Source organism: Sinocyclocheilus grahami, unplaced genomic scaffold, assembly GCF_001515645.1.
Source record: "Sinocyclocheilus grahami isolate Dianchi unplaced genomic scaffold, SAMN03320097.WGS_v1.1 scaffold276.1, whole genome shotgun sequence".
Classification (NCBI taxonomy): domain Eukaryota; kingdom Metazoa; phylum Chordata; class Actinopteri; order Cypriniformes; family Cyprinidae; genus Sinocyclocheilus; species Sinocyclocheilus grahami.
This window is the reverse complement of record NW_015505455.1, coordinates 181,134-208,637: the sequence shown is the minus strand read 5'-3', so window position 1 is coordinate 208,637 and position 27,504 is coordinate 181,134. Positions and strand designations below refer to the sequence as shown.

Below are 27,504 nucleotides of genomic sequence, written 5' to 3'. Positions count from 1 at the left end.
TTCTGCTGCCCTTAAGGTTCCTAAGAGCACAGTGGCCTCCATAATCCTTAAATGGAAGACGTTTGGGATGACCAGAACCCTTCCTAGAGCTGGCCGTCCGGCCAAACTGAGCTATCGGGGGAGAAGAGCCTTGGTGAGAGAGGTATGTCTCTAAAAATGGCTGTCCACCAACGTTTACCATCCAACCTGACAGAACTGGAGAGGATCTGCAAGGAGGAATGGCAGAGGATCCCCAAATCCAGGTGTGAAAAACTTGTTGCATCTTTCCCAAAAAGACGCATGGCTGTATTAGATCAAAAGGGTGCTTCTACTAAATACTGAGCAAATGGTCTGAATACTTAGGACCATGTGATATTTTAGTTTTTCTTTTTTAATAAATCTGCAAAAATGTCAACAATTCTGTGTTTTTCTGTCAATATGGGGTGCTGTGTGTACATTAATGAGGACAAAAAATTAACTTAAATGATTTTAGCAAATGGCTGCAATATAACAAAGAGTGAAAAATTTAAGGGGGTCTGAATACTTTCCGTACCCACTGTATATATAAAATGTATTTTTTATTTTTTTTTTGTGACCTAGCAGTTAGAGCACATGCTCCTGCCATGTCCAGCTGTGGCTCTCATCTGGCATTCCAGATTCTGTCTCGTGTATCAAATTCTACTCCTCATCTCTACCGTCTTTCTGATTACAAATGGCAAACAGCCTAGAAATATAAAAACAAAAAGTTTCACAGCTATAGATATGTTTCTGAGCTCATAATTCACATTTACCAAAACTCTCTGGGTCTTCTTCCCACATGGTTAGCTCTTCTTCTGTCAGCAGAAAGTATTTGGATACCAGTCTCCTGCCAATCTCCGTCAGCGTTTGGTGTGTAAAGAATGCGGTCTTAATTTTATGTGCCTCCAGGCTCTCTGGCTTACTGTCTGCAATGCATATTGCAACATCACTTTAATATACAATTATGCATATAGTAATGTTCAAGATATTAGTTCGTTCATTAAAATGTCTCATGTGCTCCTACAGTCCATTAGTAAGGCAATAATAAACCATTGAAACAGGAGGCATTTTACTTCAATATCTATCTAGGGAACCTCAGTTATGACTGAACAGCTAGATTTCATTATGAAACATCTCATCGATTCACTTTTGCCCTGTACCAACTCAGAAATGCCATTGATGTGTTTAAAGGCTGTTATCCATTTCCTATTCGAATAAGTTAGAACTTTAAAATGGAGGCACGCCATGCCAAAGACATTACGCTGCCTACCTTCAATGTTCTTGGCAGGTTTGTAGGCATCGTTTTTGACGATCATCTTGATGAGGTTCATGCACTGTACAATAAAACGCTCAAAAACAACTCCTTCGCCAGCCTCGGTGAACACGTAGCTGACCGCAAACTCCAGCGAACATTGAATAAGAGGGATGAAAGGCCACGGGTGATATTCCAGGAAGTCCAGCAGCTAGTAGAGAGCATAAGAGACGACGTTAAACCACAGTTCAGGAGTAAGGCTCAGCCCACAACATCTCAAGTATAAGTGCCCAGATTATTTCCTTTGCCCTCTAACTGACTGAACTTTTAGACTTACAACTTTGGTGAACAAAATGATGGTCTTCTCAAGCTTTTCTCTGCAAAGACTGCCTGGTCCAAATTGCCGGCCTGCAAATAGTAGATGGAAAGGCTGAAAAAAAAATGCTTTGGTTTCTTTGTATAAAAATAAAAAAATTCTGTCATTATTTACTCACCCACATGTTGTTTAAAACCTTTTGGAGCTGCCAAAAGGCAGCTCCATACGACTGGTCACTATGGTCCATACGACTACACTTTTTATGTTTCACAGAAGTAAGTAATACATTTAGGTTTGGAACAGCATGAAGGTGAGTAAATTAGGGGTCGACCAATTATCGGCGACGATATTAAGCATTTTTATGGTTATCAGTCATTTTCAAAGCCGATTTGCCGATAAAATAATTTTAAAGCATTTGAAGTAAGTTTTTCTCAGAGTCCTTGTTATTTTGAATTTATCGGTTCAAAATATCGGTTATTGGTCTACTTGATCTGTAATAATCGTCAATGGCCCTAAAAAACACATATCGGTTGACCTTTAGAGGACTGTGTCTATAATGCATATCTTGTTATTGATCACAATGGCTAAATAAGTCAAACGAAAGCCAAAAATGACAAAACCATAAAAAGCAGCTCCTCACAGCAGCCAAACGGCAAAGACTAATCTGTTTCCTTACAAGTCAACACTCAGGACAGTGTGATACAGTGTGATCAGGGCTGGGCGATATGGGCAAAAATTCAGATCTCTGTACTTTTGGGCCGATTTGCTATATATGCTATATCTCTCTGTATTTTAGTTTTTGTATTTTGACTTAAAAACAAAATCTGTATTTAATATATATGTTTTTCACTTACCGCCCAATGTTGTCCAACAAAACAATACATATTAAAGGCTTAAAATAGGTTTAAAATTCTACATATGTCACATTTATTGTCCAACTACAAATATTTCAGCGAAATGTATATTTTAGTCAGAATTATTGCGCTCCTATTTAATTGAGCTCTTTCTGTTTGGCGCGCGGCAGCGCTCGTTCAAGTCTGTGAAGTTTAGAGGAGAATCGCAAAGCAAAAGACTCATGCACTCCTGACAGCAAAATGGAAATATTTCCATGACTTTTCAACATTTACAGATGGAGAATATACCAGTGAAATGTAAGTTATGCATTCAGGAAGACAGCACATCTCAAACACATTAAACAGCGCGAGTAGCCTGTGTCTCTGTCAGCGGCACACGCAGCCTTTCTGTCAGAGCATCTGACAGGCCGAGCTGCTTAAACTATGTGAAACTATAAACTATACTATGTCTTACCAGTTTTTAAAGGACTTAATATGAAGCGTGTCACATGTTTACAACAAACTGGATTATGCACTTTCTCCGCAGCAGTACTGTATAACTGTATATCGATATAAACGGTATTGCCTCATATTGTAACGCTTATAAAGAAAACATTGATATAGCGCACAAATTTGGGGGACCTTATCTGGCCCAGAGTTGATATTTCACATTCTGTTTGCTCATAAGCTAAGTCTCTCATCCACGCTGCAATACCAGCAGGCCGAATGGAGTCTGACCTGCGGTCCAGCCAGGAGAACATATTGCCCGTGATATCACCAGTAGATAACAGCTTGCTTCCGTCTCATCTGATGATATATAACTCATGCAACGACGAGGCTGAGAAAAGCAGGGCACAGTGCCTCTAGGTGAAACCATGCAGACATGGAATTATTGTCTTTTGCTTGAGCAGAAATTTGAAGTGGTGATCTTTCAAAAATAAATTAGTTCTGCCTTTGACTATGCACTCTATATTCAAGCAATAAAGAATTCCAGTCCATCAGAATTAACTTTGTGATCTCAATCAGAAATATCTAAAAGTTATTTTCGTACAAATCCTTTTTCACTTATAATACTACTTTCGATTAAGCTAGAGAAAAGATAATATTGAAGTATAAGGAACCGGAAATGCACAGCTTTTTATATAAATTTATTTAATAGTGATAAAAAAAAACTGTAGATGGGACAATGACTTAAACTGACATTCAAAAGTGAACAGGAATGGGGTTTTTTCTACACTAAATATAATTTAACTGAACTCTGTAACCTGAAAACATGGCTGTTATCTCTTGATAGGCAGAGGATTAAAAACTTGAGCTTTAAATCAAATCTTTATTTCTCCTAAATGGTTGGTTCCTTTAAATCCAATTGTGCTACAATACAATAGAATACAATAGCACTTTATTGTCCAAATGGGAACAACTTTGAATAACATGTTGATATCACAAGACTACTTAAACGCTACCTGCTTTATCTCAGTACCCTCCTATTATTGGATATTTTTTACTGACAAAATGAATTAGTCATGGCTGAGTGCAAATAGCAAATTTTTACAATGGCATCAGTAAGTTAATGCATCTTAAAAACTAATAAATGTACACCACATTCAAAAGTTTGGGGTCAGTAAGTTTTTTTTTGTTTTGTTTTTTTTAAGTAATATTTTTATTCAGTAAGGATTTACTAAAGTGCACAAAAGTGACAACAAAGACTTTGAAGATTTCTACTTCAAATAAATGCTGTTCTTCTGAACTTACTACTCATGAAAGAATCTTGAAAATAATGTATTAGGTTTCCACAAAAATAAGCAACTGTTTTCAACACTGATAATGATAAGAAATGCTTGAGCAGCAAATCGGCATATTAGAATGATTTCTGAAGGATCATGTGACACTGAAGACTGGAGTAATGATGCTGAAAATTTAGCTGTGTCATCACAGGAATAAATTACATTTTAAAATATACTGAAATATAAATGCAGCCTTGGTGAGCATAAGAGACTTGTCAAAAACAAAAAAAAGTACAGCCCCCAAACAAGTTACTTTAGTTTACCAAGCCATAAAAAGTTGTTAAAATGTTTGTAGATGGGGGAAAAAAACTAAAACATAATCCTAAAAACAGTTTTACACTACTGGAATTAGAATGTGAAAAGCATGTAATACTTACAGCATTCTAGAAACTGCTTCAGCCGCTCAAAGACTGCACTGAGGAAGCCCTAGGGAAGCAGACAGAGATAGTAAATGAAACATTGGTATCAGGTGTGGTTAGCGACCATGGTGCTATTGGTGCTGACAACATCTAGGTTTTCTTGGGTCATGTTGAAGGCAGATTTGGCTGGAAGCCCCAGGCAATCTTAACTCCGGTTGGGGAAGGACAGGCTGTTTACGTGGAGTGTCAGAGGAGAGATTTAGAGAGTGCCTGCCATCCAGGATACAATCCTAGAACGGTCGTTAAATATATGTAACCAGTTTGATCAACACAGGGCACAAGCAACACAGAGCTGGCAGATGCACCACAAACAGTACATTACAGCAGTAAATTTGCTCTTAACACTAAAACCTCGCAGTCTATAAATAATGGGATTGACTGTCATTGTAGCAGTATAAATGAAGTGCAAATGCTACTGTGTGTACATTAACGTACATTCAATTTCTTTAAGCCTTAAGATGAACTACACACACACAAAGCAGGAGCTGTCTGACAAAATTTGCTCATTTTCAATGCCCTGCAATATCAAACACAGACAACATTCAAGTATGATGAAGTATGAATGTCGACATTAAAGTCCAAGAGCCTCCAGAGAGACAAGAGAGCTACAGCCCTGCCGGGAGAACACCATGTTTCTGTAACTTGGCAGATGATTGATAGCTGGAGGCAGCAGCTCATTGAAAATATTCTCTTTTGAGTTGTCTTACCTCCAGAATGGATCAATAATGGTGCCATCATAATTTCTTTTACCACAACTAATAGGCTCAAATTCAAAATGTCAGTGGCACAGCCTCCAAAGACGCAGCGTCCTGACAGTCTAACAAATGGACTGCCAGATCAAGGGTTGAACAGATAAACTTGGAATAAAAATGGGATCTTCTTTAAAGCAGAAAGGGAATAAATGGGAATGTCAAATTCATTCTGAATATACTGTGAATATATAATATATCACCCAGCGCTACTACACATATATCCCTATGTACTATATATAGACAGTATGCGTGTATATGAAGCGATCCTAACTGTCCTTTGAGACTAACAAACACATTTTAAAGCTCAGCATAACATTTATTACATGAAATCTTCTCTGCATTGTTGCACTGTACTATCAATGCTACAAAACTTTTTCTTTGACTCATTGTTACATGCCAATTTCAGTGTTTTCAAAGACTCATTAAGGTTTAGGAAGGATCGCATCACTGTAATGTGAAAATTATCTCTGATAAGCCAGCTCCCACAGATGCATTAAGAGATGAAGGCACCATATGGGCTTCCAGCAGAGGCTGGCTGCACTTCAGCGTGTGCTTTGTGCTGGCAAATTATCCTCGCATTCAGATTACATTGTGACAAAACTCTCATTTAACCTATTTAAATACAACAAAATGAACAAATAAATCACTATTATTTTGCATGTGTCAACACAAGGCACAAAATATTGTGTTTCAAGGAGAGATATTCTAATGTTTAATGCACAACTACTGCAGGACATATGTAATACCCCATCTTCCACTTGAGAATGAGCATCTCATTTAGGTGCAATTATTTATTTTTAATGTCAGAACTCCAACATCATAACCCTCAGGTTGATTTTCCTTTCAAACAACTACTCAATTTTCACAATTGAACCTGTCTTTCTTCAAAATGAGTTTTTCTGAGTGCAGAAGTGTGATTAACCCATTATCAGCCCTGACTTTGAGATCACATCTGATCAAGCAGTAAGTAAATGAGAAACAAAACTGTTTTTGCTATTATATATGAATTATGATAGACCATATATTGTTTGAAATATTCAAGAACTCACCATGACTTCCATGTTGTTATGTGGCTCAATGAATCCATGCACAGTAAGCTTCCGAAGAACTGCAAGTGGAACAAATAAATATATGTAACAACTGTTGATTAATAAATGTTGTATTTGTCACACTAAACTAATTTTATTTCTAACAATGAGTAAGAAAAATATGAAAAGTGTGTATGGTAGTATATAAAATCATTTTACATGAGGCAGGAAAAAGCTTCAAAGTCCCCCTATTATGCCATTTTTAAGGTTCCTAATATTCTTTTGGGAGTCTCCTACAATAGGTTTACATATATGCAAGGTCAAAATATGCATTTAATATAACCTCATTTTCTGAAGATTCTCAAACGATTCGTTCAAAGCAGTTCTAAGATTCAGTCTCTGTAAACCCCTCCTCTGCTCTGATTGGTCAGATGGTTCAGTCTGTTGTGATTGGTCTACCGCGTACAGCGCGTGTCGGAAACAAAACACCCATTGCCATAGTTTTTGAACGCTCAATAGAATTTTTTTTCTTTCATTTATCATACTTACAGGTTTTTCAGTGGAGTCAGCTGGTCCAAATAAACTGGGTACTGAGCCATCTTTCAAGAGCAAGCGCTTTGTTAATCCCGCATTGAACTCCCCGAGATTAGAGAAACAGTAATCAGTAAAATGACGGGAACACAAAAAAAGATTGGGGTTGTACTGCTGTGGTACAGTGGAAAAAAATTAATTATAACCACTGATTCTTTGGAGCCTAATCTTTTAGAAAGGAAAATAAAACAAATTTACTTTCACAGCATAGGACATGTGTCTTCTCGACATGAACAAGCTACAGTGTTTCAGAGCAGGTCAAGTCGTTCGCAGCCGGCCAACTTAGAACCAAATAATATGCATAACCATTATGCAAATGTGTTACCCAGTGACATGTAGCAGTCAAAGAAGTGGGATTCGAATTACTGACGACTCGTTTAGGCTGTTCAGTCGATTCTTTATTTTGGGAGACGATAACTTTATTTATCGTGCACTTTCAGCTTTACAACTTTGAAGATCGTTTAGATTCACATACAGTTACATTACACACTGCATGAAAGGCAGTATTAGAAATGGCATAATAGGGGCACTTTAATTCAAATATGTATGCTTAGTTCACTGATCGGTAATCACAATAATTATTTCACTCACTTTTACTAGGATTTACATGAATAGTTAAAGAGAAAATGTATATCAGGGGTCACCATTTCATTTAATGTCTTCATTTCAAAACATATTTTGCCTTTAAGGCCTTTAAGGCCTTAAGTTTCAGCACTGTTGTGTGTGTGTGTGTGTGTGTGTGTACCTTTCAGAGAGAGCAGAGTACGCTCCAGGGAGCTAAGAGAAGTCTGTTGGTCTCCTGTGTAGATCTGCTGTAGGAATGTGTCTGTGTGATGATTCCACAAAGAGCAGGCGAAACTATAGATGCTTGATGCCAGCTAAAAAAACAGAAGCACAATAACAGGGGTTAAATTAGCATTTGGTGACAGTTTTTTGGGGGGCGTTCAGAGGTACGATATGATTGAACTATTTGGCAGATATGCTTGAAGTCTTTGCTGCTTCAGTGCATCTTTGATTTGGTGCACCCACTATGCTACTTTTATTTTGCTGCACCAAAGACAGATAAAGCCAGTACTAGTGGTCGACCGATATATCGGTCGATATTTTGCATTTTTTTTTAAATATCGGCATTGGTCGATAAGTTTTCCTGTTTGGCTGATGCGTTCAAGGCGGGACTTTTATTTTGATGGCACAACAGACTTTTATTTTGACGGTGCTGACATCGGCGCTGTGAGCACAGTGCTCACATTCTCCCTCTTGTTCACCGTCGTCGTTAACAGTTCTGTCTAATAATCAGATAGAATGGTTAAACAAAGGAATTAATTTATACAAAAAGTATTATAACGATTGCTTTTATATTATTAGTAATAGAAAGGCAAACATTATAATACTTTCTTGTTTGCCGTCAGCATTCAGCAAATACGCATTTATATCATTTAAACAAATCTTTGAATGACTAATTAACACTTAATTTCACAAAGCTTGCAAACTTAGTCGGATCCAGTTGTGAGATCTTGTGAAGTGAGCATTTGTATCCTGCATGATCGCATGTTCTCTGTGTGATGGTCGGTCCGTGTGAATTGAATGCTGACAGGAGGAGAGTTCAGTTTCACTGCAGACGCGCGATCAACAAACTTTAAACTCGTGATTTCAAATTATGCTGCGCTTCATGCATTTGCCCGCTGTCATATTCATGTCATTTCCACTGTGTGATGTATGTAAAATGAGTGTTACCTTGGATTTATTTAAAAGAATATGATTCCCAAATCCCAAATCCAATTCTTCCCAGAATACTGAGTGCCCTGTTGGTTACAGTGTTTACTTCCTTTTTTTTATTAAATATATATTTATTTGTGAACAATACTTTGTCATCTAAAGTATACGTAGTTTATTTAACATTTACTTTTTAATCCATTTTCAAATTATTTCAAATTTCTTAAACATTAATTACAATACAGTAAATAAAATTATATTGGCTTTATATCGGCCATCGGCCACCCTGGCTTTCCAAGATATCGGCATCAGCTGTCAAAAAAAAACAATATCGGTCGACCACTAGCCAGTACCCAATGCTACTAATGTGCATAAGCTGCAGGATTACCCAAAATAGTTTTTCATAAATCTGGGTGCACACTGTACGATTTTGGCCACGATTTGGCCGTCTGGGACACATTTTGGAAATCCTAAAAAGACAGCTGAGATCCTACAATGTGACATGAGGATCATGATCGTATGTCTGTAACATTGGCTACTTTAGTTAAAATTCCTCAATGGTTGTATAAAACAACACCCTTTTTACCTTGTCAAAAACAGCTCTGTTTACAGTGAATCAATTCGGTGCATATCTCTTTAAATGATATTGAGCTACTGTTCACCCCACCCCGCTCTTCCCATTAGGCGTGTCGACACAAGAATTGCTGCCTAAGAATCCATATATGGCTCAGAGGTGGTCACATTCAAATAGCTAGCTATCTATGTAGAAACCGGCTGCAAATTGACGACTGCTGGAAGACAGTTTCAGACTCAGACAGTCCATAATGAACTGGCTGTGTGTCTTCTTTTCAGTTTTTCTGAGCTGGCAGACAAACCCAAACCTAACTAAATGCAAAAAAAAAAAGAAAAAAAAAAGTGAAAATTTCATCCGATGTCCCCGTGAAAATATGGGAAGGCATACAAAATTGTGAAAAATGTTAGCTAACAGGTCCACAGGATACGTTGCTTGGATTGTAATTTTAAGAATGAATCTAAATTAGTAATAATACATTATATATAAATATGCACACTCTCCACTCAATCCATGTATTTATGTATTTATTCATTTGCTAAAAAGCCATGTAAATTGGCAGAATAATGTACAGCCAGTTAGTTAAAAAATTAATCCTGACAGTGTAATCATCTATAAACCTGAAGGGGTTTATTTTGCGTTAATAAACGGATAACATTAATGTTCACTCAGCAGCACCCAGATATTTCTAAAGGGCAGTGATTCTTTTAAAGCTTAAATTATTTAAGGCATTACGGCATCAACATAAATCTTAATAACGGGGACAGCAAAACTAGCAACATCTCAGAACAACAACAAAAATAATAATAATAATAATATTAAAAAAACACTTTGCAAACTGGCCAATCAAACAACCTAAAGTACGAAGAAAATCACTAGAGAGGATGCAAGCACATCATCAAAGACTGCGGCACATAACGCTTTCCTTGAAGAGCACTTCAGAGGAACTGCCTGACAAGAACAAAAACTCAATCTGTTTTCTGTTTGCATAGCAGATGATGAAAGATTAGCATTAATTACATATACGAGTTGCATAATAAATGACTTTTCATAATGATAAATGGCATTTGGAGGAAAGAACATAATGATGACTACACTTGAGAGAAACTACAATTATATTACAATCAAATATTAATGCAGAACTCACTAAGGCAGGTGTTATTGAGAAATTAACTTAAAATGCACTTTATGGAGAAAAGCATCATAATCTCCCATCATATTACAGAAGGTGTATGTCACAGTGAGGTTGAAAAGAAAGCAATTTGCAGTCCATACCAGGAACAGATACACAGCTACACTGACTGGGGCTTGGCCTTCTTGTCACTATGGCAACGTGCCTGGCTGAATGCCCATGAGAGATGCACGAAAAGTGCAAATTTATGACCCGTTTCTGGACATCTTACAGAAAGTCGGATATGGCACTTTACACAAAGAGGGTGCAAAAAATGGGTGTGAAAATAATATTTTCTTCCCTTTTCAACATGGTCAAGCATGATCAGTGAAAAGAGGTGCTTAAACCTTAGGGGGAAAAATATGGAGGTATGCAACCCTCTTACCAAATGTCTGAAAGCCTGATTTGTGTAACATTTTCTATAGTTAAACATTCAATGAACATCAAAATTAGAAAGTCAAAATGTATGTATGAAAGTGTCAAAAATAACATGGCTACAAATTTATAGGGCTGGTCTGAATACCCTTTTTTGAGCTTTGAAGCTTCGGTAGTAATCAACACCGAATATTCAAAGCTTTGGAGGGAGGGGGCTGAACATATTCTTCTCTCTAATAAAGGCAGGAATCTCTGTGTGTCTATCTGTCTGTTTGCATTTTTATTATGTCGAGAACCGTTCATTCAATCGACTTCACGCGTGGCGGGTGTGTTGCTGCGGACAGTATCGCATTTTGTTGCAATATGGACATGCGACACGTTCAGAATTAATACACTTTTAATAAACTACAGAACAGCGCGAGCCGGAAGCGGCGCGACTCACGCGGGCAGGGCTTATATGCTCCAAGAACAGACACTGCACTAGTGATACAAAACACACAGGTCTGTGAAGAGCAATACTTTTAAAAAAGTAGCCTAACATTTTTCGAACAAAAAAAATCACTCCCAAATCAGAAATTAGCAGCACAGTAATTACTGACAGCGTAAAGGGTAGGCTATTTAAATAAAAGAAGAACGAAAAATAAATGAATGAGGTTCAACGAACTGTAATAAATACTATTAGGCTGGGCTACTGTACTTTTTTTATGACTGCCATATTCGTAAAGTATTTTCCAAGCAAATTAAGTGCACGTTTTTATCATGTGTAAAATTACGGATTAACATGGCGGATAAAAGCAGCTCGTTTTTTTACACCAACAATATATTATAGGCGTATTACTTACAGAACTCAGGTGATTTTTCAAACTTGATGTGCTGTTGTGGTAGGGCAGTTTCAAATCGCATATTTGGCACACTGCCTTTGTCTTGTCCTCACTCAATTTAAAGTGCTCCCACACAGCTGAAGTCTTCAGCATTTTTGTCTTCTCTTTCAGATGAACTGAATTATGACGTTCATGACGTTCACTCATGGACGATTCATATTCAAGCACGAATGAGAACTGTTTCGCGTGGGATGCCAGGTGTTCGAAAAAAAGACAAAAAAAAAGGAATATTCGAATCTCAAAATTGAAAATCGAATGACAACCCACCGAACGAATATTCGAATAATCGAATATTCTGGTCCAGCCCTACAAATTTATCCAACGTTAAGCCATCACTCAATTGCTAGTTAGGACTAGTTTGTTTGGGAAAAAATGTTGGATTATATTTATATAGTAGTGCTGGGCAATGATTAAAAAGTTTCATCGCGATTAATCGCATTATGCACAAAATTCAATAATGCATTCAAAAGTAGTGTATTGTGCACTTTTTTCATTTAAAAGTACTGCTATTTGAACAAAAGCGCAATAACATTTGGTTTGCAAACACTTTAAACAAATAAGGTTTTTTTTTTTACAGCAGTATTCCTTACATTATATCCTTATATTTACATAGTAGCAGTTATTGTAAATATAAGGATCTAATGTAAGCAATATTTATTGTAAATCTCAACTTATAACATTAATGTAATCAAATTAAATATAAAACAAGCTATTTGCCACTGCCAGGGCATTAACGTTTTTATAGAAAATATTTTATAGTTTGTTATAGAAAAACAAGTTATGCTCAGAGTCCAGAGCCTTCATCATAACATTATAACAGGCACCTTAGAGACCTGCACGATCACGGGACCCAACGCAGCAGAGTGCGGCCCGGGACAGCACTTGATGAGCGGGTAGAGACTCGTGTGTGCGGGATGCGGGAGAATAAGGGTGTATCACACTAGGCAATCTTAACCGTGCCCGAGCGCGTTTGACCCCCAAAGCCCGGTTCGTTTGACTAGTGTGATCGCTCCGTGCCGCGGTTCGTTTAGCTGTCCCTGGCTCAGTTGGAAGAGGTGGGCCAGAGCAAGGTTCAGTTATATATAGATCAGTGAGTGTGAGCGCTAACCGCGCCGGAGCGCGGATCTTCTGATACATGCTGCATGATTGCGTGAACATTTCTGAGCAGCAAGAGTGATAGGTCTGTAAAGCAATATATTGTGAGAGGGCCATGTGTTACCGCGTCCCAAACAACTCAAAATAATAAACCACAAAGTTAACAAAACGATGCACTCCACTGTGCTGTGCGAAAGCGCTTCTTTGCGGTCTTCACGTGCTATCGGAAACTTCCTATTTACCACTTATGAAGTCGTGATTACGAGCACGTTGCATTATTTTCTGTTGAAAATAACAGTGGACAGTGGTTCCTGAATGTTGATGCTTAGCCTAAATAATTTTATCGGGAGCATTCATGTGAGCGCTGCTGCAGTCTTAGGCCCACCCCAAATGCTCTCATTGGTTGAGACGTGTAATGACACCCATCCCAAGCCAGTAATGATCAACATCCCACCCCCTCCTGTGACCCATAGTTTTTCTGTATGTATATTCAGAGCCAGTGAGCAACGGACTTTAATAATAATAAAAAAAACTGCATTAACGTGCGATAAAATAATTGTCGGCGTTAATCAATTAACGCGTTAATGCGATAACGCGTTAACTTGCCCAGCCCTAATTTATAGTAGTCAAAAATGAAAGAAAAATTCAAAATACACTGTAAGGTTAATATTTTATCCAATACATTAATATATAGGATAAAAGCTGAAAAAATTATGCTTTATCATCATTTATGCACACTCATGTCTTCCAAACCTGTATGCCTTTCTTTTCTCCTGTGTGACTGAATGTAAAAAAAAAAAAAAAAAAACGTAGGTGAACTATCGCTTTAACACATATTTCTAAAGTTTATTTTATTTATTTTTTTTATAAATTCACTTTTATTCAACAACAGAGCATTAAGTTTTAGTCTCTACTTTGTAGGAACAATCCGGAAGAATAAAAAAGTAGAATAATTAAGCGATGTTAACTTGGAAAGTGCATTTCTACACATTACATCAGAACTCAAAGGTGTTGCATTACTGTTTATACTGCCTGTTCTGTAGGTTTCCACGAGCAAGATCCCAAAGCAATATCAATATTTATTTTACTATATTTCACATAAAAACAACATCTATATTCATACCACACACCTTCTTACAAGCAATCAATAATGACTTCCGATTGAGTTCACAGAACGTTTTTTTCAGTCAAATTCAATTCAACAGGATCATATTAATCTGTGATGCTTTAACACATGAGCTTGAGATCACAGTATACTGTATTTCCCTGGACATACTTTGGTCTTGCACTTGTGGCACATCATTTACACCACTGCAATAGCCATATGGTTGCAGAAGGCACAAACACACACCTGACCTATTGCTACAGGCAGAGCATCTAGAGCAAACTGATGGCTGGAGAATGCAGGTAATAGAATGTGTCCACAATGGACATGACAATAAAACAAAGCATTTGAAAAGTGACCTTGGGAATTCAATACATCACACATTCATAAATCATAAACTTAAATCACTGAACCCAAATGGCATGAATGAGGAATTAGATCTTTCTGTCTTTCTTTAATGAACTATGGTTGGTTGTATTCATTTTTAATATTCTATATAATAAATTTAGTATTTACAGTGTGTAAAACTGATGGTTTATGACGCTGTATTTCTGATGTTCTTAATTATTGAATTTTCCATTGTTATACTATTTAAAGTTAATTGGAGTAGATATTGATGATTGATAGGATAAACTATAGGTTTGTATAATAGTGATAAATAGGTGATCCTAAATAACTATTGTTTTAGTCACGGGTATATTGTGAGGTGTACTAGTGGATGTGATGTTTTGTGTTGGATATATGTAAATTGTCCAGGGTTTAAGCGGAAATGATTTAATGATTGTGGTAATTGAACATTGGCTAATGAATGATGACGTCAATATAATTAGTGATTTGAAAAGTGGGTGGAAGGATTGAATTGCTTTACACACTGAGGAAGGCTTTGAGCTGAAACGTTTGTGTCTTTTCCCATCAGTAATGAATGTAAAATAAAAGAAAAAAGAAGATTGTTCTCGTGAGTGCGGATCCAAATTTCTTATACTAAGTAACTCAACAGACTGACGCACCAAAATAAAAAGATCAAGTAACGCAAGAGCACAGTGCAAACGACGTTGTTAATACATCACACATTCCCATTTGGTTTTGCACACTGCATTGCAGTAGTGTTAATTTTGTCAGCTATTTTTCATTTAGTCTTAGTGCTATGTCAAATGTAACTTTTAGTTTTTATCATATTTAGTCAACTTATCCCGTTTAATTTTAGTCAAGTTTTAGTCGACTAAATGTCTGAGAATTTTAGTCTAGTTTTAGTCAGTGGAAACTTACACATTTTTATCATATTTTCGTCTTACTGTATAATGGTTAAAATGATGGAGAAAAAAATTTGTATTTTGCTCAGTTTTAATTGCAATGATTGCTGTCATTTGGGAAATTTATTTTTACATTTCTTCAGAAAGTGAATGGTTGCCAGATTGCATAAAGCAAAAAACTCTGCCGTACATATCCGTTTAAAAGAAAAGCTCTGATTGGGGGATTTGAGGTCTTGATATCTGGCAACCACAAACATGAACGCTCGCATATGTGACCCTGATTAGTAATATGCATTGCTAAGGACTTCATTTGGACAACTTTAAAGGCAATTTTCTCAATATTTAGATTTTTTTGCACCCTCAGATTCCAGATTTTCACATAGTTGTATCTCGGCCAAATATTGTCCTATCCTAACAAACCATACATTAATGGAAAGCTTATTTATTTTCAAATTATGTATAAATCTCAATTAAATTTTTTTTTTACCTTATGACTGGTTTTGTGGTCCAGGGTCACATATTAGAGTCTTGTACAGCAGTCTGAAATGTTTTGGCTCCACTTTTTTCAACAAAAATTAAAAGTTTTTGTTCTTTTAACTACATTTTAGTCTCGTATTTTTTCATCAACAACATTGCATGTTCATCTAATCTCAGTTATCGTTTAATGACCTTATTATAGTCTCATCATAGTCTCATTTTCGTCAGGGGAAAAAACCTCATTGACGAACATTTTTGTGTCATTGTTTTCGTTAACGAAATTAACACTACATTGCAGACAACTGCATTTATTGCAGGGGCACTGCCTAAAAAAGTCTGCATCTCCTCAAAAGAAAACTAAAATGAAATAATAATAATAAAGATAACTGACAGTAAAAATATATTCACATTTTAGAAATTTAACCAAAATGATTTCTGAAGGATCATGTGACACTGAAGACTGGAGTAATGATGCTGAATATTCAGCTTTGCTATCACAGGAATAAATTACATTTTTAAATAAATTTAAATAGATCCCAGTTATTTTTTCACAATAGTACTATTTGTATTGTATTTTTGATCAAATAAATGCCGCCTTGGTGAACATAAGAGACTTAAAAAATAGTCTCTACTTTTTAGGATTTCTGAAGGAAATTTATGGAAATATGAGATTACAAGTGGATAAAGTTTAATAAGGATTTAGCGTCTCTTTTGCATCCATAAATCGCATTAATAAATGAAAATAATCGCTCATTAATAATGTTTATAAACAATTTACAAATAATTCAATTATATTAAAAAGTACATTGCTATTAAAAATTATAATTGTATTCATTTAAATCAAATTATATTTAAATATTACATACTTAAATATAAACTTCACATGGAACTGGAACACTAGAAAAAAAAATCTCCAAGAGAGGTGTCTTTGCCTCCTCATTTCAGACACCATCACACGCCACTGATGTATTATCCTTGCTTTAAAAAAAAAAGCATTTTCAAAAGCAACAAAAGCACACAGTTCTACTACCTCAATCAGCAGACTGCAATTTGATACAGTGGGGCAAAAAAGTATTTAGTCAGCCACCAATTGTGCAAGCTAGCAACAGGTGAAATTATCAACAACTACCAAAAGCCAGAGTGAAGGACCAGCCGCAATAATCGTCTGTGTGCGCACATGTTCAAATTAGGTTCATTAAGAGAAGCATATCCTGCACTTAAGAATGTATAGTAATTGCTAAATTACCATGGAAACTGACGTTTTTATTCTAATCCTTAAGATATAACCTCTAAAGTCATAATGAATCCTACATAATCCAATCATTACTGACCACACTGAGAACACTATACAAAACGTGACAAGACCATTAACAGAAGCAGCAGTTTATGTTGTGCTAGAGGTCAGATGGAGGAGTCAGTACAACCTAATTATTTCCTTCCTCTCCAAAATAATTTGATACAGTAAAATAAGTAAACTTTAAAACTAAGTGTAACCTCTCGACAGAAACTTGAACATTTTACCTACACTCAGAATTTACAGTCAAGCGATGAACTCATAGCGTTTGCCCAACAAATGTGTGTGGCTAACATCAACTTCTGAAACTGACAGAGAAAATCATCACAATTGAAGACAAGCAGTGAGGATGCGGAGCTATTCGTTGGCAGTTGCCCTCGCCCAAAATTGAGGTCAGGGAAAGTTTTTTTTTAAATTGTTGGTCTAACTTGAATGGATATACTACAGTGTAAGTGTTCACACTCGACCGTGTCTCACTCCTGGTTCTATGATGATTAGACATTAGATGATTAAACTGTATTTGCACTTGATATTAATAAACGTTTTGGGTAATCTGATCACAAGCGGTCTGTGCTAAATATAGGCACAGTTGATCTAAAATGTTTAAAGGGGACATATCATGAAAATCTGACTTTTTCCGCATTTAAGTGCTATAATCGGGTCCCCGGTGCATCTACCAACCCAGAAAACGTGAAAAAGGACAGCCCAGTAACTTTGTTTTGGTAAGCCTTTCTCTGCAAGCATGTGAAAAAATGAGCCGCTCAGATTTCGCTCCCCTAGTGATGCAGGAAAGGGATCATATTATAATATATCCGCCCCTTAATCTGCATGCTTCCACCCACGGCGCCGCTGTCACTTAATACACAGATCTAATATAAACATGCGATTTCTTTCTCAGCTGTCTTTCCCACCTTCACAGACATAACCGACTGTGTAACTAATGTGTGTTTTAAACATAAACTTCTGTGTATTTGACAGTAAGCGCAATAAGACATGAAAGAACTTACTTTAGTACTCACATACCATGTGACAGCCGTTTTCTGTGTGCGTGCTTCGGATATGCGCGGTCAGAAAACACTATATCAGAAGTTTAAACTGATATGGCTTTAAAATGCATGATTTCATCGTGATATACATGATAATCAAAACCAAACACAAGCTGTAAAATCACCGCCCTATTCTGGAAAAGGGGGCGGGGAGCAGCAGCTCATTTGCATTTAAACTTTCCAATAGCATGAGGGTTTTTTGTTGTTGTTATTTGTGCATTTATATGGCATGATACAGACTTGCTAACACAGCCTAGCAACAGGTGAAATTATCAACAACTACCAAAAGCCAGGTATTTTGAGGTGAAATATCAGAAACATTCTTGGGACACCTGAGACATCTTGTAAAAAGGGGCATAATAGGTGCCCTTTAAAAACGAATCAAATCTGTGCACTGGTCAGCACCAACAGCATGGTGGGCACTGACATATAGTGCCACTGTGCTGCGGGCATCCCAGCTTGTGGACCTTCCCCGATCCCACCCATTCTCTCTCTCCCACTTTGCTTCCTGTCATTACTCACTGTCCTATCAAAATAAAGGCAAAAAATGTCAAAAAAAAAACCCCTGCACAGCAAAGGATTGCTTTCTCACTTGTCAGTCAACCATTGTGCTAAAAAAATATTTAAACTCATAATGAGCCAAATTTTAATTTACCCAAAATGAGGTTAGGTTATAAATGCAAGTATATTTGGAAGGCATAATATATTGGCTACAACAAAATATAATCTGGCCGCAGAGGATACGTAATCCTCTACACAGAGCTTGCCACTTGCGCAATACGGAAATATCTGCTAAGTGTGTTACTTATCTTTGTCAACCTGGCAACCATGTGTACACGCTCTCTCTCCACTGTGGATAAACACGCGTGCTTTCTGAAAACACCGATTATCTTGCAGTTTAGCGATCTCCACTTCTATATTCTATTATCAGAAAAGTGTAATTCATCAAGTGTTTATATGCTCTCTCTCCACTGTGGATAAACGCCCATGCTTTCTGAAAACACAGATTAGCTTGCAGTTTAGCGATCTCCACTTCTATATTCTATTATCAGAAAAATGTAATTCATCAAGTGTTTATTTGCGAGAGAGAGAGAGAGAGAGAGAGAGGCTGTGTATGAATTACCACCATTTTGCCGTGTTTCTCTATTAACAGCGAAGCTGTGGCTTTAATTCCTTTCGATACAATGATGTTACCAGCTCCTTGTTGAGAAAGATAATGTAGCTCTTGAGCGATTAAGCTATTTTATTGATAAAATTGTGGGGCAGCGCTGATAAGTTTGTGTTTTACTAAATTCTTCTGAGGTCAAATTCAGTGCAGTCCTGTATCGTGATACGTATCGTATCGTGGCCTCTGTATTGTGATACGTATCGTATTGTGACTTTGACTGGTGATACACAGCCCTAATGTGTACAGTTAGACTCCTACAAGTCAAAATTCCTATTCACCATGTCAATATTTATCTTTATGATGGAAAGGATTGAAAACAAAACAGTAAAACAAAACACAAACCAAAAAAAAACTAATTAACAAAACAATAGGAAAAGACAAGACAAATCCAAACCAAAAAAATATATAGATTAATAATAAAAAAAAGGCAAAACATGTAGTGTGGTCCTGTTAGCCACCATCTGGCTGAAAAGTGCAGCTTTCTCCACTGACAGCCATTCAAAAGTGTATTAAAATAAAAACAATTTTGTAAACAGCAATATCATTAATATGACAAAATAGATGTGCTGGTACTGAGATGAATGTGAATGCAAACGGATGTTTTTCTCAGGGTATTACAGACCTTCTTGCCTGAGATGTTTCTTAATAACAGCTGTAAACAGGGCCTAAGTTATGTGAAGTGCCTGATAAAGCACTTTCGGCCTCTGTACGTCAATGCTTTGTTTGACATGAAATACTGAGAGCGAGGCTGTTATAGCACTGTCATTAAAGCTCTCATCCCAGTTTCACAGAGCTCAAGGTTAGTTCGATTTCTCCCATTGATGAAGATTTATTTAATCTATTCTTCTCCTACGTTGTGAATTCACTCTAGCACTCAATAAATGCAAACTAATTTACAACGTAAGACAGAAAACATACTAGAAAAATGTCCCGAAAAGAAGTGGAGGGAAAAAAAAACACACATGCCATTTTTCTAAATCATCTTCGCACTACGTGTATCTTTACAGCAGAGCGACAAGGTTTATTAGCAAATAAATCCCCAAAGTGACTCAAAATTACCTGAAACAAATTGCTACCATTGGTGCAGTGAGCAAAGCCAATCCATCATCTTTATATATCCAAGCAGACTTAATTTTTTTTTTGGACTTACAATTTGAAGAAACTTTTCAACAAAGACCGGTGAGAAAAAAATGGTGCTAATTCCTCACAATACACAGCGGCTCATATCACTGTTTAACAGAAGACGATTGTTCTGTGCCGTTTCATTAGCTAGAAGAAAGATTACAAGCAACTTTGCTCCCATGTTGCTAAATATTAAGAAATACAGTGCAGCTGCGGTTTACATACAATCCCCACCTCCAGATGAAGACTGTCACATGTGCGCACACAATTAAATATGCCTATGGCAGGTGTTTGCTGCCTAGCCTAAATAAGAAATATCAGTTCGGGAGCTTTGAGGTGTATTGGGCCTCTAGACTTGGGAGTTATCAACAGCAAAGCACCTGGGATGTCTCATTACAATACAACCACTGGAGAATTTTACCGAGCTCCAGGAACCTCCAAAAGAAAGTGAACGCTTGTTGAATACTGAATATGATGCTGAGGGGTTCAGGACCCACAACGTGTACGGATAAGCGCTCTGGTGTTTATTATGACATATCTCTTACTAGATGGGAAGCATAATGAAAACATGCCACATGATATAATTGTACCTGTAAATTACTTTAAACCACACTCACTTTTAAGGCCTATTCACATCAAGCACAAAACCAAAAACTCACCAGACAATACAGTTTTTACTCACTTTAATGCAAAACATGGTCAGAAATTTACTTTTCCATAAAGGGCCAATATTTGCCCACCGGGACTGACTTTCAGAGGCATTTTTTACCTTTAGAATTACCTTATTAAATGTATGTGCTGTCTGTTGTTTATAATTAAATTGTGCAATATTTATGACACATTTGTTCAACTAGTTCAAATCAATCAGAATAACATAAGCTGTTACCAGTAAAATATAAATAAATACATAAATACTAAATAATTCTATAGAAATATATAAACTGATCAGCCACAACATTAAAACCACCTGCCTAATACAGTGTAGGTCCCACTCGTGCTGCCAAAACAGCTCTGATACTTTGAGGCATAAGACTTTTGAACGTGTCCTGTGGTGGCACCAAGACATTAAATAAAATTCTGCAAGTTGCGAGGTGGGGCCTCCATGGATCGGATTTGTTGGTCCAGTACATCCCACAGATGCTCTGGAGGCCAAGGCAGCACACCTTGAGCTCTTTGCCATGTCCCCCCCAAACCATTCCTGAACAATTTCGGCAGTGTGGTGGGGTGCATTATCCTGTTGAAACAGACCACTGCCATTAAGGAGTGTACGTGGTGTGCAACAATGTCTAGGAAGGTGGTAAGGTTTAAAATAACAACCGGCCTGCCGGTTTCAGCCATTCGAGCTACAGCAAGCTCTTCAGTGGGATCCAACCAGACGGGCTAGCCTTTGCTACCCACGTGCATCAGTGAGCCTTGGGCCACCTGATCTTCCTTGCACCACTTTTCTAGGTACTAGCCACTGCATACCGGAAACACCCCACAAGACTTGCTGTTTCGGAGATGCTCTGACCCAAATCATCTATTCTAGCCATCAGTATTTAGCCCTTTTTCGACCATTTTTCCTGCTTCCAACACATGAAATGCAATGTTATAGGACATAATCGATTATTCACTTCACCTGTCAGTAGTTTTAATGTTGTGGCTGTTCAGTGTATTGCAGATTAATGAAAAATATAATATTGAAGTGTACAGCCAGCCTGCTCCATTTTGATGTAGCAGATGCAAAAAACAAAAAATAAAATACAAAAAAATGTATTTCATGTAACTATGAAAATATATTACTTTCCATTGCACTACTTTTTGCTTTTTCTTTGTTACGGTTTAGGCTTTTAAAATGATCCTTGCAGTCAGAGACCAATTATATCAACTGCTGTCAGCTTCACAATGTACAATTTTAGACATGTTTTCTTTCTGTAAATGCTCACTCAATAAAACAGAGACGAGCATTTTTAAAAACAGAGGTTGCATGCTGGTTGCGTGGTCTGACATCAATGTCTTTAAACCTCTGGCTATTAAAACAGCTATTGTCATCATGTTAAAACACTGCTGTGGAAAACCAGAGGGAGGGGGGGGGTGCACAAAATACTCTTTTTATCTAAACATTGTCATGATAGTCAGAGAAAATATTTATCTTTATAGACTTAAACACTTTGATCACAAGTCTATCATTTGTATTTAAAGTCAACTCTGAAGTCAATTTTTCAGTTTTTTTTGACCATATATCTGCGCATGCAACATACATACTGATCACAAACAATCACAGAAGATCCGATGTGACAAGCACCTGGATGAGAGGAACCTGTGTGTTTGGAGCACCTTTAGATGCATCATGTCATGAATTCAAAATGAATTTGTGGTGCATTCATAAATGCCACATACTGTGCGGCTCCACTGATGTGCTGAAGCGCACTTCTGCTCTGAATTAGTGAGTCACGGATTTCCTCTCTGAAATCCTCAAGGCTAATGTGACGCCAGCGGTGATCCTTATGCCAACACAATAAAATCAGATCTGTTTATTACTATGGCTGATGACTATAGTTCCCATATGGACACTCAATTCAGTCTTGTTAGCCTGCCCACACCCACTAGTCGTTCATCTTGTTTTATACAGTGAGCCTGGATAGTGCTTTTTACTAGTCTATATAAAAAGTAACCTGTTCTCTGGAGGTCTTAAAAGTCCAAACAGCATGCCAAATAACAGCTTTAAAGGGGGACAGTTTAACCAAAACTAAAAGTTCTGTCAACATTCACTTACTCTTGTGTTATTTCAAACCTGTATGACTAACTTTCTACTGTGGAATATAAAAGTAAACATTTTGAAGAATGTTGGTAACAAAGCCAGACGGTTACAACTGACTTTAATTTATATGGTCAAAAACACATTTGAGACATTTCTCAAAATAGTCTTTTATTTAAATTTTTGGGTGAACCGAGCGCATAGTTAAATATTTATGTTATGTTGCTGCTGAGCTTTTTGCATTCATTTTATTCTTTGTAAATTGAGAATAGGTTTGTAAAAATAATAATAATTATTATTTGCTTACCCCCAAAACCACATCAATAACACCCATTTATCAACACTGAATCACTTACTTTATTTTGGATATTATTCAGCATTATTATTTATTATAATAAAGTGATCATTATTACCATAATTGACTTTAAACTACAGATACTATAGAAGAAAATCAGACTTCCCAAGTAGTTTTTTGTTTTTTTCTTTAATGAGGAGCATGAGATTTTAAGGCTTTCATTTAAAAAAATAATATCACTAAGTTTTGATTTATGTTTTATAGGTTTAACAAAGAATATGTAAAATTGTTTCCTGGTTGGGAATCACTCTTCTAAGCTCTTCACATTGAGAAGTTGAGAAAAGAGTTTTCAGAGGTTAAATGAAAATTATGTCTTAGTGGAGAAGAAAGTCTCGCTGCAACATGGGAAGGTACAGGTTCTAGCGACCAGTCAGAACGTCAGTGAAATGTAGAGGAGGGGAAATGTGATGCAGTTCCAAGTTAAAACATCTGCTGATATTTCACACAGGAATGCTCATACATCTCTTGGGACGCTAGTGAACTGGGGCAGAGGGTGTGCGTGTGCGCAGCTGAACAGTGCCTCCTAGAGGCACATGCTAGTAGAGTAGAAAAAATGATGAATGACAGTCGGTCAATGAGAGCTGCTCTCTAATAAAAAGAAGGTCGAAAAAAGGCTCATGCCCAGCAAATAAATAAACTAAATAAATAATTATGATAACAACAATTCTGCATATTAATAAATATATGCACGTATGTATATGTATGTATACACAGACACACACACAATACTATAATATTGTATTTAATCCATATATATTTTGCAATTATTGAAATGCATGCTTTAAAAACAATAACAACCATTTGTTTCAAAATCATATATATTTGTAATGCATGCATATTAGACAGAAAACAAAAGATAATAGTGATACACCAAAATTTCGGCAACCAAAGAATTTTCAGCAGAAACAGCAATTTTCGGTTTCAAGCTGAAATGGTTTTGGAGGGCCAAATGTGACATCTAATTAGCGTTTCTCCAATGGCGCATTTTAACCATGTCAGTGACTACTTCATGCACACAACATATATAAGCTACAACAGGTAAACATGTTAGCTGTGTGGACGCTTGTGCTGGATTAACAATACTGATTTCTCGTTTTTAATTGATACTAGGGCTGTGTGATTAATCGAAATCGAATCGAAATCGCGATTTGAGACGTTCCGATTAATCGCAAAGCCTGCAATGTGGACACGATATTAATCTGTTCCAGAGCATATGCATGATTTAAGCCTTGAGTTGCAATCTTAAAAAAAAACCCGGAACGCGGGAAGGGAGAGAGAGACCGAGTGGGATTATGGCGTCTACTGGGTCAGATTGATAGTTAGGCAAATTAAAACTAAAGAAAACCGTATGCAACTTAAGCTTCGAAATGACAGACAACGAACAAAAATGGTAATTTGCAAGAGCTGTGCCACAACACATATCAAGAGCTCCCTTATGGGTTTTGTTTTCAGTACTGGAGAATAAAAGATACATTCTTAGATGTTTTTGATAGTACGTGAACGTTATCTTACACTTTTTATCTCCCCAACAGATTAATTTGAAATAAGTTTATAATGCATGTTGGCTATTTGCAATTCAGAAGAGCGCACACACAGCCTGTGTCTGTGAATGCTTCTCATACTCGCTCCTCTCTGCCCCACGCGGCGCGAATCCCGCGTCATGCTTGCCGCACTCATGCAGCCTGTCTCGTAATGCTGGTTTATACTCGCACCCGGCTCCGCAAGTCTCCACGAGCACATCTGGCAGTATGGACGAGGCTTGACGCACACGAGCAACCAGTGTCGACTCGCGCCTGGCTCCGCGTTTAAAACGAATGTAAATTCAGTCTAACTGCTTGCTAATTTTACTTGGATGAAATGAAACATTCCGCACATTTTCCACTTGCTCTTAAAATCCCAAATACTGAAAAATGAATAAATCAATGTAATACTTTAATAATTGACTTAAGAAATATAGTTCTTTATTTATAAAAAATAAACAAATATTTTCTGTGAAATTCAGTAATCAAGTTAATTCTGTAAAAGTAGTTATATCATTATAATCTTGCCTGCTGAAGAAAAAAAATAGAACCCCTCCCAAAACACAATAACAAATGTAATGGATTTCAGGGTTATAATGGGTTATAATTTGTTTGGTTTTGATGTAAACTATAATGGTGTCTATTTGATGGATTCTATTGGTGGGATGTAATCTGGCAGATGGCAACCAATAGAACAACAGTAATTCCTATTGGAATAATGCCCAAAACAAAAAGGAATTTTGTAATGGTTTAATGGAAACTATAAGAATTTCTGTGATGGCTTCTATTGTTTTTTTTCAGAAGGGTAATGATACCCATACTGTGCTGCACATTATTGACAATATTGAGCTGAAGCTTGACTTTGCAAATTTAAAATCGCAAATCAAATCGCAATATCTGTCAAAAAAATCGCAATTTGATATTTTCCCCCAAATCGCACAGCCCTAATTGATACTGATATGGATTCTTGAATCTCAAATCAATCGTTCAGTTTAAGTTCTGTAACTTCTGTTGATGTGTGAACTTCACAAAACATTATTTGTAGAACCTGCCATCGAATAATCACAACACGCTTTGTGCTTTGTTACTTTTAATTGGAAACAATGCCTTACCTTTCATCACTTCATGCAACCGCTCAGTGTTTCAACCGCAGAAAAATGTCAATAAAACCGCTTACAAAAATATGGCATGTAATATGACATTTACCTCAAGAAAACCAATGTCCATAAACTCAATAGTCAGTAGGGTTGTGACGGTGAGGAAATTTTCCCAACGGTTGCTCGACATGTGACAACATCGATAATACCGCTATCATTGTGGGAGCAGGGGCGTTCCCTCTTTTCCTTGCTTTCCTTCGCTTTTAAATAGCTTGTAAAAGCGGCGTACGCATTTTATCGAATTAGCGGCAATTCGGCGGCAATTGCTTGAATGCAAAAACAAAATACAACGTCAAACTCACTTTAGCCTATATATAAAACAGAACTTTTATTAACAAAACGAATAAAAATACACCATGCTATAGGGCAGGCTATGCCTAATATAAAATAACAAATAACTTACATAAAGTTTAAACAGGTATACAAAACTGGAAATAAGTAAACGTATAATATATAACCAAATAAATAAGAAACGTAGAAAGTTTATTAGCAAAACGAACATTTTATCGAATTAGCGGCAATTCGGCGGCAATTGCTTGAATGTAAAAACAAAATACAACGTCAAACTCACTTTAGCCTATATATAAAACAGAACTTTTATTAACAAAACGAATAAAAATACACCCACTGGAGAAATTAAATTTGATCTGTGATGCAACTGTCGTACGGCACGCTGCATTGAGCATCCACGTTCCGTTTTTAATTGTAGTATCTGTTCTTTTACTGAACTAAATTAATTTTATTACTATAAAAAATCAAAACGACAGTGGGGGTCGGTGCCGCGGTGGGCAAGTGACGTAACTGGTGTTTGCGGCTTAACAACGGTATCACCGTCAGCACCGTCTATCGCTGCTAGCCTAATAGTCAACTAGGAAAAAAAATCCTAAGGAAAAGGTTGAGCAAAAAATTAGAGAGTTGAAGGTAAGGAGATCTACTCACATCCTGAAAGAGTCTCCTATCAGTGGCGAGGCGTTTGGAGGCCAGAGTCTTGGTGACGTGGTAGAAGGTGAGCAGGGCTCGGTGCTGCTGAAGGCTGTCCTGAACTTTCACAGACTCCAGCAGAATAGGGATCAGCTCGGGCCACTGCCGAGGACAGTCCAGACGGGCCACTTTAGCAATCAGCACTGCTATCTGTGTGGCGATCTGCAATACAAAAGCAACATTAACGACTAAAAACACATCTGTTCCACCTTTATTTGACCCTCCAACTCTAGCACTTTCTATTCTACTTTATCTACATTTAACCTCTCTTTTTATAAAAAAACTTTTTTTTAAAATATTTTTCTATTCTATTTTCTTGTTTTTTTGTGTGTGTAAATATACATACATATACATACACGCACACCGTGCTATGTGTACTAGGTTAGGCTAGCCGAGACTTGTCATTTGCACTTATATATTGTTGCTCTTTTGTTAGTTTTGACTGCTTTTATTGTCCTCATTTGTAAGTTGCTTTGGATAAAAGCGTCTGCTAAATGACTAAATGTAAAATGTA

General features: G+C 36.9%; 1 protein-coding gene and 1 long non-coding RNA gene across 3 annotated transcripts in view; both read right to left on the bottom strand.

Moving 5' to 3' along the window:
• Positions 1-27,504, bottom strand: part of ipo11 (importin 11) — a 170,283-nt gene that overhangs the window by 115,724 nt on the left and 27,055 nt on the right. For both annotated transcript variants that reach the window (XM_016291746.1, XM_016291747.1), the window contains exons 5-11: positions 26,949-27,152; positions 7,718-7,850; positions 6,403-6,461; positions 4,560-4,608; positions 1,587-1,657; positions 1,268-1,460; positions 771-923 (exon numbers count right to left, since the gene is read on the bottom strand). In XM_016291746.1, coding sequence (XP_016147232.1) covers positions 771-923; positions 1,268-1,460; positions 1,587-1,657; positions 4,560-4,608; positions 6,403-6,461; positions 7,718-7,850; positions 26,949-27,152 — 862 coding nt within the window. The remainder of the gene's footprint in view (positions 1-770; positions 924-1,267; positions 1,461-1,586; positions 1,658-4,559; positions 4,609-6,402; positions 6,462-7,717; positions 7,851-26,948; positions 27,153-27,504) is intronic.
• On the bottom strand, positions 11,894-21,851 carry LOC107599994 (uncharacterized). The gene is made up of 3 exons (XR_001610722.1): positions 21,838-21,851; positions 17,831-17,833; positions 11,894-11,978 (listed from the first exon to the last, which is right to left on the bottom strand). It is a non-coding gene; the product is annotated as an uncharacterized lncRNA (long non-coding RNA).